At 38.9% G+C, this 15,736-nt stretch overlaps 1 protein-coding gene across 21 annotated transcripts in view; it reads left to right on the top strand.

The window, feature by feature from the left end:
* Nucleotides 1–15,736, top strand: part of KCNMA1 (potassium calcium-activated channel subfamily M alpha 1) — a 368,746-nt gene that overhangs the window by 321,229 nt on the left and 31,781 nt on the right. For all 21 annotated transcript variants that reach the window (XM_071748266.1, XM_071748268.1, XM_071748267.1 and 18 more), the window contains 2 exons: nucleotides 2,383–2,607; nucleotides 5,592–5,784. In XM_071748266.1, the coding sequence (XP_071604367.1) occupies nucleotides 2,383–2,607; nucleotides 5,592–5,784 (418 nt within the window). The remainder of the gene's footprint in view (nucleotides 1–2,382; nucleotides 2,608–5,591; nucleotides 5,785–15,736) is intronic.

Below are 15,736 nucleotides of genomic sequence, written 5' to 3'. Positions count from 1 at the left end.
GTTTCCAGCAGTGCAAGATGCCAAATAATCCAGAGGAAGCAGTCCTACTACTCTGCCTTTCTAGCCCATTACAGGGAGTCTGCTTTACATTGGTTTCATTTGTTTAACAGGGGAAACCATCAGACTGACTCCAGTCATTAAAAATAATTAGAAGCTCTATCAGAGTCTGGTTTGCTCAGTGGAAGTTTGTGCTACTTGTGTTCATCTCCTCATACCTAAGAGTAACAAGTAACTAACTCCAGATCTCATAGGCAAAACTGATGATATTTGAAATGAACTCCCTGGTGGATCTTCACTTTGTCACCCTTCATAAAGCTTTTCCTGAGCCTGCTCTCTTAGATTTCCCTGCACTGTGGTACAGTTTAACTGATGATGGTGACAGCCCTGGTTTGTTCTAGCAATCAGGGGTTAAAAGCTCGTCTCCACTCCTCCTCAGGGGTTTCTGTAATAACCATGACATTGCCTGGAATTGCAATATCAGTGTTTAAACAGGCAAGTGAGTCAATTCCAAATTCTAGAGACTGAGATGGAGTTTGGCTGAGCAGCTTTAAATAGGCTTCAGCAGGCAAGGAGGGGCAGCCCTGCTCTTTGTAACAGACAGAGAGGGAAATCAGCCTTCATGTTCTAAACACATTTCAGCAGAAAACCTCTACATGCTGTCCCACTTTGAACAGTGTTTCTCCAGAAGGATGCTGTGCATTTATCATCTCTTGGTGCTGCCACATCAGTTGATTCCCCCTAATAGCCTGGGTGAACCTGGCCAGGTTTTTCTGCTTCATGCATCACCACCAGTGAAGACACTGCCAGCAAAATTCTTCCCTACACCTTTTCAAACTCACTGTCCATGATTCAAAGCAATGCAAATTTAACACTCTCCTTAGAGACCACACAAGTACAAATTAGTTCATTAGTGAGACCTGATGATGCCACAATCAGAAATAATTTTTCTGGCCAAGGGTTTTTTTGGCTCTGTGACATCCCAGGACTACGAGGCAGTAAGAACTTTTTTTGATCACTGACTACAGAGTGGCATTTTTTAAAGATTCTTTCAAGATTTAGGCTCTGCCATTTGAAGTCTGAGTCCTCCAGACCTGGAGGCAGAAGTGTGGGACAACTTCCATGCTTCCCTGGAGCATTCACTCACGTGTTCTGCTGTTTAAAGGGCCAAGACCAGTCTGTTCACAGAGTTCTATGAGAATCAGTGTAATTGTCCTGGAGAAATGGAAAGCTCATGGATTTTTTAACTGATGAGAAAACTTGTAGTCAGAGTTCTTGGTCTTCCTACAAAGGGAATACCTCTGCTGCAGATTCCAATGGAAAACAGACATATTATTGGATAAGAGAGAGAGAAATTAGCATTCCACTTTCTTAGTTTCCTTCATTGGCAAAACTTGTATGCAATGGTACTGAGCATACAGCTTCTCAGCAATATGATGTCAGTGGCTATGCAGCTACTTGATGGAGTGCAATACAACTATGACTGGCTCCAGAAATGAAGGTCATCTTTTTCCTAATGACTTTATTTAATCATCTTGGTTTTTGAGTTGTCTGCTCAACTGACATTACCACTGAGGAAATTAGTGCAAAAAATTTATTCTTGTCACCAAGACACAAAGATAATTCTCAACATCATTCAAATGTTCTATGAGACTTTTTTTCCTTCTATCTATTCAACAACCCAGGCAGTCCAGTGGGCCTGAAAAGTTTGTATTAGTCACAATCTTACACTCTGATTTTTTCTCACTGGGATAAGCTCTGTGGAGGATGGTGGGCATCCAGTACAGAGCAGAGAAGTGTAGAACAGTCTTTGATTGCTTCTCAGGATAGCAGCAGCTTGTCCTAAGAACTTGGAGTCTAAGAGAAATTTGGTCCTCAGTTCACAAGGCACGTGCAATGCCACAGAGCCCTGCTGAGACCACTGGGCACTCACATTTTCCTTTTCAGATTGGTCCTGAAAGAAATCCACTGGTGAGATGTCAGCTGAGGCATGGGTTAGCATCTCTTTTCTATAATCCTTCTGATGGTTAAGTGCATAGTTGGTCAAATTCTGTTCTCAGCTAAATCCATAGAACTTTGATTACAGCCTGAGTCTTTAGCCACATGTGGAGAAACATATACAGGACCAGAATTTGGACCAGTACTATTTCTTTCCAAAGACTGAAGGATGTGCAAAGAAAAATGAAATTTTCCTCTGCTGAGCACATTTAATGAAGGACAAATAAGGGTAAAACTAACAACTGTGAGCAAACCACTTCTTTGTGCATGAACAATATTGTCAGTTGTGTTTTTCCTCGTTTAAAACTCAATATACTATTTAAGCTTCCCTTTGTTTCATTTCTCCCTTGTCTTTTTGTTTTGTTTTGTTGTTTGTTTATTTTTTAGACTCGGAGTGAAGCAGCAATGACAGTTTTAAGTGGGCATGTAGTCGTTTGCATATTTGGGGATGTTAAATCTGCTTTGATTGGATTAAGAAACTTAGTGATGCCATTACGAGCCAGCAACTTCCACTACCATGAACTCAAGCACATCGTGTTTGTGGGGTCACTTGAATACCTGAGAAGGGAATGGGAGACACTGCACAACTTCCCCAAGGTTTCAATCTTGCCTGTAAGTCCAAAGCCATATATTACTGATGCTTTGTTATTTAGGACACCAACTGGACAGATTCGTATTGACTTTGATCTTAGGCTTTTTTTTTTTTTACTTTTGTCTATTTCTGGGCCTGAGGACTTAGATTTTCCCTTTACTGTGTCCATGAAAACAGAGCCCTGTGAGACCTTATTAGAAGATATTTTCCACAGTGCTGGGTTTCTCCTCATCCTCATCAGATGCATTTCAGCTGCTATCAGATTATTAACTGTGTTGCATATCAAACAATTGCTGTGGTGCACTGCAGGTAGCCAGTTCTGGTGGCTGAAGGAGAAGGGGTTATTTATCAAGGGTTATATATTTATATCCATGAAACCTTTGAAAAAAAATATCATTGCTCCATCTATATCCCAAAATCTTATCTATATTCCTAACAACTTCCTGTAGTCTGGCCTGCTTTTTAAGGAATGTTGCCATGGCATTTCAGCTCAGAGTCCTGCCATCCTCATGCATGGAAGTACACCCAGATCCTGGCCCTTTTCAAACTGATGAGAAGCTCCTATTGATTTTAGTAGGGAAACCCACTGAAAGCACAATTGTGAGGTCCTTTTCCTCCTATATATCATTATAATTCACTCATGTGTCCAAAATACAGAAACACAAGCTCCAACCCAAATAAATGAAACCCTCAAGCCTAGGGATCTTGGGTGGTCATAGCTATAAATGACCCACAGAGATGTAGGCAGGAGGGAAATGAGCCCACGGTGAAAGAGAATGCTTTGGATTTTACAGAGTAAAGTAAATTTGCACTTAAAAATAAAGAAATTAGTGATGGATGTAAGCTGAACTGAATAATAGGTAAAATAACTATAGGATAGAACCACTGCCTTCACTTTCTGATTAATTCAGGCTGTAGGTCTTTGCTACTGTAAATGCAGTTTTAGTGGTAGCCCTTGGCTTTTTTCTGTAAACTGATCCAACAGATGGTGTCTCAAGCTTCTCTGCTGTCACAAAAAGGGTGTCAATATCAGATTTAGTCAGTTAATATCTCCCTCTTCCTGCCAATCCCTTTTAATCCCAGGCATTGTGAAGGCTAAAGACTAAGGAAGCAGAATTAAATTAATACCATTGAACTGTGGAGCAGAAAATAATCCAGCTTTTACTTGCAAACTGGCCACTATCTGCTGTGTATACATTTCTGTGATGCAGATTTGTAAAGTTTTGATTCTGCATTCCAAATAGACCATAAATATGCACTGCCTTTTCATTCCTCAGTCAGTTTGAGTAGTTGGTGTAGTTTTGAACTAATGTCAAGTTAAACAACTTAAATGCACCATTTAAAATCTTGGATATGTAAAGAAATTGTATCTTAAACAGTAATCAAGGGTGCTGAAGACTGCACAGAGTTCACTGCTGCTTTTTCTTTTGTGTTGATTTTTTTTTTTTTTAAAGCCTATTCTGTTAAAACTACTTCAGTATTTTTCTGATCTAATTATAGTTATTTGAAAGTCTACTAAATTTTCTAAAATCATACTGGTAGGAATCATGTATTAAAGGGAGGCCACTCAAACTCATTTCCTGTTTCTCTCAACTCTGGTTTATGGGGGAAAATTCTGATACCTGACAGGGATGTACTTACTGAATATAAAAACATTTGTTCAGGTTTTAAAAAAGGAGGGAGTTACATTTCAAGTCTGCATTCAAAGAGATGTATCAGCTGCTGAGTAAACTCTTAAAAAAACAGGCAAATGCCAAATTTAAATATCCTCAGGCAGCCTTAGTACTGTCCCTTTGTATAAAATCATTAGCAGTAAGCCTTTAATTAATTACATGATTGCATATTATTTTTCCCCACAGGAATCCTGCTTCACTTGGTGCACAGTAAAGACACAAAGGACAGAGCTAGGGTTGCAGGAGCAACCATACCCTAACTTTTGAGTACTTTATAACTAAATCATATCTGTCTGATAGATACTGTTTTCTGTGAGGTTTTATGCCTGAAATTATTTGAACAGCCAAGCTGGTACCTGAAACCAGGTGGCAATGCCTGCTTAGAAATTGAGCTCTGCCTCCCCTTTGTGCATTTGAAATTCACTTTTGCACTGAATATTCTCAGTAGAGCTCAGCAAACATTCACTGTGAGCTTAAAGAGTAGGGAATTTTATGGAATTTGGTGTGTGACAAGGGGACAGCTTACTCTCCCCATCATCATTAGAGTCTAAAAAACCCAAATCAGGTTAAGTGTAGTGTCTCAGTTATGTTAACTATGAAAAAACCCCAGCAACTACCACATGATCTTATTTTAATTGTCACATTCATCGATTAAGAATTGTGGAAGCAGGGAATGTTGCCTGAGTTGTACCCATTAAGATAAAGTCTTGTTTCTATTTCAAAGGGTTTAACCACACAACTTTAAAGATCAATGTGTTTTCCTTCTAGAAGCACCAAAAACAGGCACTGAAAAGGATTAACCTTTTTTTGTATTGCTTGGGGTACCAAAAAACAGCTTTATCCTGATTGCATTTCGAATGTGTAGGACACATAATGCTTCCCTGTTTAAATTGCTGTTCTTTTGCCCAAGACCATTGTGACTTGGTGCTAGATAAATGGACATTTAAAACACACCCCTTGTTATATTCAGAGAGCCAGAGGTTGTCTTAAATCAAGACAATTTCCAGTCACTGATGAGATGTAGAACGCTGGCATTATTCCTGTTTCTTGTTTGTTAGGAATAGCTTGACTGAGTATTGAGCCTGAACCTAAAATGCTGCCATCAGCACCAAGTACCCTTTAGATTAGCACACATCTCCTATTCCCTGGCACATAGTTACACCAGCTTAATGTCAGAGCATAAAAAACCTACTTGTTAAATAATTTCCCAAAGCTCCTTCTCAATCTTTAATTTGTTTTTCTTTATTTTTTTTTTTTTTTCACTCCCCCCTCTCCTACCCTCTCTCCCTCCTCCTTTTCCTGTTCTTTTTTTTTCCCCCTCTCTGCCAAAGGGTACACCATTAAGTCGGGCTGATTTAAGGGCTGTCAACATCAACCTCTGCGACATGTGCGTTATCCTGTCAGCCAATCAGAATAATATTGATGATGCTTCGCTGCAGGACAAGGAATGCATCCTGGCGTCACTCAACATCAAATCTATGCAGTTTGATGACAGCATTGGGGTCTTGCAGGCTAATTCCCAAGGTAAGGACTGCCCTATAATACTTCTCTGCAGTGCCTACAGGGGACAGGACCTGGCAGGAAGAATATCCCTCACTCAGTAATTCAAAGAGCCCTACATCAGCTTGCTTGACAGTTAAACCTGCTGATTGGTATGATGGCTTTTAAAGGGACAGCCCTGTAATTTCTCTACTACATCACAAAGCACATCTTGCAGAGGGAAAAAAATGAATGAAAGTGAAACTGGCTTTTTAATCTTTTGTTCTCATTTTTAAAATTTTCCTTAAAAAAAACCCCACAACATATAAAATCTTTGCTTGCTCACCCTGCCCTCCTCTGTGGCTTTCTCACCAGGGCAGTTGCTCTTATTTGGCCAAAGCTAACTCACACTTACTTTGGAATACCTGAAGCCTCTAACAGGATTTCTCTTTTATGTAAAGCACAGTGGAGCCACAGAGAAAAAGAACTGAATGACACAAACCAATTTCTCTTTTATGTAAAGCACACTGGAGCCACAGAGAAAAAGAACTGAATGACACAAACCAACAAGTAAAGTAAAAGAACAAGAATTTGAATTCAAGCATTTTACTGTTCCTGTGCCTCCTTGCTCAGAAAGCCACTTAGAATTAACTCCAAACTGATTTCTTCCCATGGCTTGACATGCACTTGTCCCATTTAAGGACACTGAAGAGAATCCTTCAGTCTTTGCTGGGAGCAGGGGACTGATTCACAGGTAGCCAAAGGCTATTTTACACCAACCCTGCCTGTGCAAAGCAGCTGCAAAGCACTCATAAGCACCCTGGCAAAGACCATCAGTGTAAAAACAATCATCTTCCCACCCTAAAGGGTCTTGCAGCTTAGGCAGCTGAAGTCTACCTTAGCTAAACCTATGAAGGGGTGCAGTAAACATTCCCTCTGGATCTGGTCCTGCTAGAAATGTAGGTATAGACAGCACAGAGTTTGGTGTGCAAATTCCCACTGAGCCTGACCCAGAGGTAGTTTTGTTTCTTAAGGACTGTGAGAACTAAGATTAAGTTCATTTTTTTCTCTCTGCACTTCAAGCAGGGAAGCTGAATGATAAGCCAAAAAGCAGGGGCAGTGGTGCAACTTCTTAAATATGTAAACTTGAATGTTAGAAAACTCTTTCTTAGAATATGGAATTTCAGAATGCTGAAATGAAATTGTTCCAGGAAGCTAAAAATTTGAAATTTTCCACGACAGGTCAGATAGTTCTCTGGATAGCAAGTTGATCAGAGAAATGGTGGAAAGAAGTGTGGTGTTTTGTTTTTAATCCCATGGGTCTATGAAATTTCAAATCTGTGACCTGGAAACCATACAACCCCAAATATTTTACTTCCCTTAAAAATTCATGAGACTGACTTGCTCACACTATGATACCTCTTTGTTTTGCTGATTTACTCCTGGGATTTGGAATTGTGTATCTGAAAACTAAACATGTACTTTCACTACCAAGTTATTGGTTACTCTTCGGTGGGTCTAGAATTTGTTTGTCTCACCCCTTTCATTCCTCACTTCCTGTTCTGGAGCATGGGTGCTCAGAGAATTTCCTTCTTCTGCCTGTACTCAGAGATTAGTGGTATTTCCAGCACTTGGCTGTTGTATTTTGCCTCTGGGTTTATGCTGGATATTAGACCATCCCTGAATGAAGAGGGAAAAACCTATTGATTTGAGTCATCTGCACCACATAAACACCTGCCATCTCTTACCCTCCATCCTTGGAGATGCTCAAGACCTGACTGCATAAAGCCCTGAAGAACCTGATCTGACCTCACAGCTGACCTTGCTTTGAGCAGGAAGTCAAATTAGAGACCTGCTGATGTTCCTTCCAGCTTCAACTCTGCTGTGATTCTGCAGTCCCCAGGAGGCACAGCCCCTGGAGCTCAGGAGGGATAGACTGGGGCCATGGTCCAAATCCCTTCAGCTCTGCATCGTGCTGCTGATGCAGAGGAGACACAATAGGTCAGCTCATAGTTAGGAATTTGGGGCATTTCTTCAGGTATATATCAGTCTGCATGTAAAATAAATAACAAGGTGAGTCCTTCTGTAGATTTTTTGGGGAGAGAAGGCACAGCAGAAGGCAGTAAGAGCAGCAGCCTATTTTAGTGAAGGGAACTGAGCAGGGAGGGATTTTTTTTTAAAAGCAGTTGCTTCAGAATAGAATTATTTTCCCAGTAAATTCTCTGCTTAAGGTGTTCCCAGCTCCTGAATAGGTTGCATTGCTCTCAGTACTGTACATTTCCTTGAGTGAGCCTGTCAGCAGCAGTTAGATCAATAGATAGCACAAGCTTTACTGGAAACTCTATCCAATGTGATATTTTTGTCTATGAAAGGTAACTTTAATGTATGGTGGGCATGATTATGGTGACAGTTATACAAACCAGATGATTCAACTTTTGCTGGTCAACAAGCAACTTACTAGAACCACCTCACAGTTCCTTGCTAGCAAATAAGTGCCTTTATTTACAGTGCAAGCTGCCATTTTCCTTTTGCTTAATAGAAATAATACACATTTCTGTGTTACTTGATTTACTTATCCTTAACACATTAGCTAGCACAAACCTTAAGTATTGCAGGCTCAGTTTTCTAGATCTGAATGTTTGATTTAGAATTAAGACATTTCTGACCAACACCATCCCTTGAAAGAGCATTCTGTGCTGTTCTTTTCTGTGGCTCCTATTACTGCTCATAGGTAACACTGACATCAGAAAATCTGGGTGTGTGGAACAATGTCAGCTGACCCCTGACAGGGTGTTGAAAGGAGAAGAAACAACCCCAAATATGTGAACAGCTTGAGAAACATACGGGTTACATTGTAGGATTTTGTGTGAGAGAGTTATCAGGGTTACATTACCCTTACTATTCTAAGTAACTGAACAAATTTGGGGATTTCATTGCCTTTTCTCCAAAGGCTTAAGCTCCTCACCTACTTTAACACAAAAATGACACTAGCCAGCCTTCTGTATCCATCCATCCATCCATCCATCCATCCATCCATCCATCCATCCAAACATGCCCTTTCCAACCTGGGACACAGTGTGGCACCAGCAACTGGACCCAGATGCAGTCTGAGGAGAAGCCTTGCAGAAGGAATGGGAGGGTGGACACAAGACAGCAAATCTCCCTGATGGGGAAAGTCCTGTCCCAATAGGGCTGCCAGATCCTAAGGGATTAAGTCAACTGCTGAAAGAAAGTCTGCTGAATTAATGTGGTTTATAGCAACAAAGGATTTTCTCATTTCTAGTTCAAGATGAACTAAATAGGCACACAGCAGTTCTCATGCTGGAACAAAGACTCCTCCTACTGTTAAAATATTCCCAGGCTTTTTCCCAGGCATTAATTACCTGGACACTCTAGAAGCAATGTGACAACAGCTGCCTTGAGACCTAACTCATCAGGCCAGAACTGCATCTTAACCAACCAGAGTGCTCTGCCTTGACCTCCTGAAGAAGAAAAATTAGCCCAGAGTTCCAAGGCACAGAAAAAAAAAATAAAAATATTCTGGACCAGAGCTGCAAAGAACCCTGGAGTACTTAGTGCAGATGACAGCAAACTAAGTTGTCAAATCTGTGTTCATCATCAGCTGTCTAGCAACATATGAGCAAGTAATGGCTCCAGAGACCTGTGGTTAGGAACAAGGTGCCTTCTGAAGAAAGAAAAGCTTGCTAAGTATTCTGGAAGGATTTTCTAGACTCCTTTCCATTGAATGTGTAGCTCTGCTCAAAAGGAACAAGCAACACTTTCAAATTGGAGCTGTGCTGTTGAAAGCTCTCACATCAAAAGCCTTCTCAGGGCTGTCTGGACTGAAAGCTTCAAAGCTGACTGGGAAACTCCTAAGGCTCATTAGGGGTTAGGAGTGAGGACTCTAAATGTCCTGAGAATGAGGAAGTCATCAGGGCACTTTGTTGTCCTTAGCAGACCCAGATGGCAAAGACAGAAAGCCCAAAGTGTGTCCCACTGAAGCTGCAGCAAACTGATGCTTTCAGTAAGATACCTCAGCATGTGGGATAGAAAATTCTGTAAAATCAGTAAAATCAGTGCCTAGCCCACCTCTTCCCACCTCTTCCCACCTCTTGCAGACTCAGGTGACAATGGAAGTCCTCTTTTTATCTTGCAGTTCCTCTTACTGATTGAAGGTTAGTAAAGAGATAGAGTTGTGATGGAGGAAAAAGTCACCCTCAGGGACAGGAGGTTTGGTTTTATTGTCCCCTGATCCTTCTTGATTCTCATTCACTCCCCTCAAATACAAAGTGAGATTGTTTTATCAAGAAGTTCTTTGGAGAGAAGCCCAGAGAATATTAGATCCATGTCACCCATTTGTGCTCCCTAGCCATAACATTTTTCCAAAATACCTTGGAGGATTAAATTTGGGATTGGCTCTGCCATGGCAGTAGTTTTGGGAGAGCTCCAGTAATTCTCCTTTCCCTAATTCTCTTGACCTTTCCATCCTTTCTTCCTGGAGTAGCATCTCTTGACTGTTGTTGTTTTCCTCACTACATGGACAGGCCCTGACACAAAACATTTTTCTTCAGTTGTAACTAAAAGTGCTATTTGGCTCTCCTCCTGAAACCCAGGAAGACAATTATACTTAACTGTTTAGAGATTTATAAACACTGTGCCAGAGTAGCCTCTGGGTAGTAACTTTAGATACCCAACTCAATAATTTTCTTTTATTGAATCATGATTTAGCTCTTATTTTGAGTCCTATATAATAAGAGCAGTACATTTCATTAAAAAACGCTTACGAAACAATAAAGAAAAGTGATCTTATGGCTCCAAGCAGGTCTAAAGTGCAGAAAGGAGGGCTTTATAGTCACATTTTTTTCTATGGAGATTACAAGACAGATCACAGTACAGCAGGGTGGATGTATTTCAGCAGGGTAACAATTGCAGCTGATTTCTGAATGACTTCAACTTATGAGAATTTTCCCTAGGAACACTATTTCAACACGTGGGAGATGTTCTTAGGGCTTCTATTTACAGTTCTTGTAACAGATCCTCCAACAGGAAAGAATAAAGAGAAAAAAATAAAGAGGGGATTAACTTCTTGGTATTACATGTCATACATCATGGCAGGATTCTTCTGGGGAAAATCCTATAAAATCAAGTAAACATACTCAGAATTTTACACACTTGACTTTCAAGTGTAACAGATTACACAAGCTGAAATAACCTTGTACAAGTTTAGTTTTATTTGATCCTCTTCCTTTTAAAATCACTTGGGCTTCACCATAATTTTTTTGTTGCTGCTGGCTCAAACTTCAATTGAAAGGACAAAAAATCTGTAGTCACTGAGTTTTATTAGATTTATTTCACAACCTGTTGATAAATTCTTAAATTATTGCAATTTCTGATGGACTTGGTGGAAAATTTGTGCAGCAGATTGTGAGACTAAGATGAACTTGAGATCTACATTCCATAGTCCTTCAAGGTAATATCTTCTTTTTTTTTTTTATCTCTACCAATCACTAATTCTTGATGGTTTTATCTCTGAAATGTTAGGCAAAGAGATAGGACAACTATTGTATTATCAGGACTGGAAATGAGAGAGAATCCTTAAACAAGGGGAAAGCATAAATACTGCTTGAAATGCTTGGTTAGCAAAGGGTTTGTATCACTTTCAGAGACAACTTTATTGTGCTGTTAGAGATGTTTGTTTTAAATTCAAAACAATTGTTCTGTTCCTGGAGGAGGGTTGTGGGTTTTTGGTTTTTTGGGTTTTTTTGGGTTGTTGTTTTTTGGTTTGTTTTGGTTTTTTTTGTGTGTGTGAATGTTTATTGCTCATATTTTATAGTTATAAAATGAAATTAAGATTTTAGAACACAGGGTTTGATTATCAGAGATGCAGTTACTTTTTAGGCTGCTATGGAAATCAATATTCTGTGGCAACTCCAGCACCATTTCCTATGTTTGTTACATTACATGAACATGTAGAAAAATAAAAGATTTGTTTTCAAATTAAAAAAAAAACAAACCTCTTCTTAAGACAGCTAAATTTGAAGTTTAAGGAGTTACTTAGCCTCCTTAGGAATGCATATAACTAAATGTAGAATATTAAATATAGCTGTAATATTAAAAATAAATAGTGCTGGCACAAAGTGAAAGATTTGGGGTAATTTTTCTGAGTGTCAAAGTGAGCTATGACACCAACTTTAATCTTTTAAACACTGAGATTCCTGTGAGTCTTTGCAAATCATGGTAATTTAGGCTGCAGAATGCTTGTTATACATATAGCCCATAATTTGCTCAATCAGATAAATGTTTTGAAAAATTTTCTCCTTGACTACATCAATCCTACCAGTCACATTTTTAAAACTGGGAAGTATTTTTCATTGACATCAGGGTGGTTGGTTTGTTAGGATTTTTAGGTTGGTGTAGGGATTACACCTGATTAAGGATAGTTTTATGCTGTGTGTTTCTGAAAGCCCCTTGTCTTTTTGCAGGCATCAGTTGTTGCAAAGAGAAAGCTAATAATTTAATTAACAACATACTTTACTTGGTTGGGTATTCTTTAAATAACTAAATTTTGAAATGTTTATTCTAGTTCAATTTCATTATTATTTTTCAAAACAAAGACTGAGCATCCTAAGTAATGAAGTTAATAACTGAAAAATATAGGATAAGGATAAGGATATCCTAACTTCTCAGCACATGTCCCACATCACCCTTTGCTCATGAAAAATCCTATTTTTGAAGATCAGGTCACTGTGGAAAATAACTCAGTATTACCTTTTTGCAACATGCACATAATTCCTTCTCCTGCTGAAGCAGGTGGATCAGCTGATAGCTGTTATTTATTTTATGGTAGCAGACTGGAGCTCTAGATGGGATTAAGAGCTTGTTGTCATAGTCCTGATATATACAAGAATAAAATATGGCCTTTGCCCTGGCAAGTTTACAATCTGATGCCTTGCTTGTTCCAAAACTTAACTTATGTGCTCAATGTGGTGCAGGTTAATAAATCTCTCTGACTTCAATGAAACCATCCACCTGTGTAAAGTTAGATTATGTGCAAGTCTTTGCAAGATTTGGCCTTAAATAAACTATTGAGGCTGGCTTGGAGAGAGGCTTTTGACTCTGTTTCCTCTACTAGAGAAGCCATTGATGGTAGGACCTTCCCATCCTTCCAGCCTTCACAAGAAACCCTTCACAAAAAGGTTCCCACCCAGCATCTCTTTATTTTTATTTTTTTTTACAAGTTTCTTGTACCTTCTTTGCTGCTGGATGCTACTTGAAGAGGCAGAGAGCAGGTTCCTTTCTCTCTCCTTGGAAGACTGAAAAAGCTTTAAGGGATTTTGAATTCTGTTGCTTATAAACTAAAAATATGCTGGGGAGTGGCTGGAGAGACATTTTTCTTTGATACAATATCCCTGTAGTTAAGAAATGGAGTAAGGTCCTAACCCAAATTCCTGCAAACTTCCACAACCCCTCCTGCTTCAGCCAGAGAACATTTAAAACCATGGAGAGGAGGTAGATAGCACAGGACATGAAACATGTGACTTAACACTTAAACTATAAATATATTTAGCCATCTCCAGACTGTTATAAATCTATGGTGACTATTTTATTATTATTTGTTGTTCAATGGCTTAAAAATAAACCCCCTGTTATGGAGGTGTACTATTTTTTGCATTTCTGGTGCTGAAGAATATTAAAAAAAACACCCCACACCAACAAAACCCCCCCAAAAACCTAACCAAAAATCCCTGCTCTTTTTATGAGCATTAATTATACACCAGGCAAGGAAGCAATTGCCTCTGTGTTATGAAATATTAAATCAAAATGCTTCCTGTTCCCAGATGTCCCAGAGATAAATACAGCAGTATTTTGAAGCCCCACTTGGAGCTGTTTTGCCTGCAAATTTATAGTTTTGTCTCCATTTTCAGAAAACCCTGTTTTATGTGAAGTATAGCACTCTTGGTAGTTTTTAAGGAGCAAACTCCTCTGGAGTTGCCTATGTAGGCAACAACTCTTATGTAGATTGCACACAAGGGATCTGAAGTTGAAAGCCTCCTTTAAGATGACAAATGGGATGAAAGTGTTATTGTCTTTGATTGCATGCCTTACATCATCTGTATGTAGGAATAAAAGAGCTATACTTTATCTTTAGCCATTTTATAAATATTTAAGTCCTTAGAGTTGCCTAAAGATATTAAAGCATATTTTACAGTAGTTGGAATATAAATATTATATATAGCACAAGATACCAAAGTAGTTTAATGAATTCATAATTTTCTGTTCACTTTTATTGGAATGTGGTTTATGTTCCAAAACTTCCATTTAAGGAATAAGAGACTGTTCTGCTCCCTGACAAGGTGTGAGCCAATAGTGAATGTTATCAAGGTTGCTTTAAATTATGATATGGGGCTTCAATTAGCAAGAAGAAAGGGAGCACTAATAGAATCTCCTACACCAATTTTAACTTTTAAAGAAGTTTTTTTGAAGAAAATACGTTTTTTTAAAGTCTTTAAGAAACTGTAAGGGGTTTTGCTTCTCTGTCTCTGCGTTTTTTTAAAAGTTAGTTGTAGAAGGAGATGCATATCTTGTTTCAATTATACAAGAGTAAATTTTCTTAACATTTGAAGTTTAGTATAAAAGGTCTGCATTTAATTTCATCTTGAATGTGTAGTGACTCTTTCAAATTCCCATCATAAAAAAAAAAAAAAAAAAAATCTTTTTAGAACTTCACAGTTTCACTCTTTCCCAGTAGGAGTCCATGCTGGGTAATGCTTGCTAATTACCCACCACAAAAGTAGGCACACAATCCTGGTAAATTACCTGACCCTTTGCATTTTAATGAGACAACAAGGATTTCATGAACTGATGTTGTTTCAGTGGTTAATGGTGTCAGCAGTGGTGTAATTGTAGGCTGAGGCACATTAGCTGCACAACCACATGGAGGAAGGGTTGCTCTCTACAGGCCCTTTGGAGACTCCATCAGGGTATTATCATTAAGCCTGTGTCATTTGCATGCTGCTAATCACTTACTTTATTATCTTGTGTATCCATTGTCTTTCTTTAATTGCTCTTTAAATGAAAATTAAAAATAGTTCCAATGCCCACGATAGTTGTGATAGCATCTTGATTATGAAGATAACTTCAAGAAAATGGAACATATAGATAATATATTAGGGGATTATAAGATAGTTTGAATGTTGTATGCCATAGCAGGCAGCCTCATGAGCATAATTCTAGTATCTTTCTTTGCTTCACTATGTATTGTTTGTTTAATAAATGGTTATTTATATGCATAAAGGTAGTTGCTTTTTTTAAAAGAAGGACGTACATGAATCCAGAGATCAAACTGTTTTGCTTTAGTGTGGAAGTGATACAAAGCATCTGTATCCAGCAGATTCCCCCAGTCTAGTAATTTTTACATCTAGGCTTTAGTTCTGTGTTCTTTCCAGTTATCTCCTGGTCTGTGATATCCATTACAGAAGAGCAGAATCTTAACACCTGTCGGTTGCAGAATTTTGACAGCTTTGGTGTAAAACTGAAGTAGTTTGCATTCTCTTCTCAAGACAGACCTGGTGATTTTGAAGTATGACATGGTTGCATTTGAGACTTTCCATAACAGGCAGTCTTAAAAACTTCCTAGCTCCTGGTTATCAAGAATCTTAGAAACCTTTCAGCACAAGTGAACTGGGGTGCAGCCTTCATGTGAATGTATTTTTTCAGGTTAAGCATAATCCCTATTTTTAAGTTTTTAAGCTACAAATTTAAGCTTTGGGACTCACCTGCATGCTCTCATTTGACTCTGTGCTCTCATGGCAATCTGCCCACTAAAAAACTTTGACAGGATTTGGTGACAAGTGGATTGGACATGGGCACAATGTGCTCCCTGGTCGGGGAGGCTTTGCCAAGAGTTGCTCTTTAACATGATGGAGTAGGACAGGAGAAGAGCTTTTGGATGCTTGCAAATAGAGGAAATTTGCAGGAGGCCTCTGGAGCCCACCTG

The sequence above is a fragment of the Heliangelus exortis genome, chromosome 7, assembly GCF_036169615.1.
Source record: "Heliangelus exortis chromosome 7, bHelExo1.hap1, whole genome shotgun sequence".
NCBI lineage: Eukaryota > Metazoa > Chordata > Aves > Apodiformes > Trochilidae > Heliangelus > Heliangelus exortis.
This window is presented reverse-complemented; position numbering and strand designations above follow the sequence as displayed.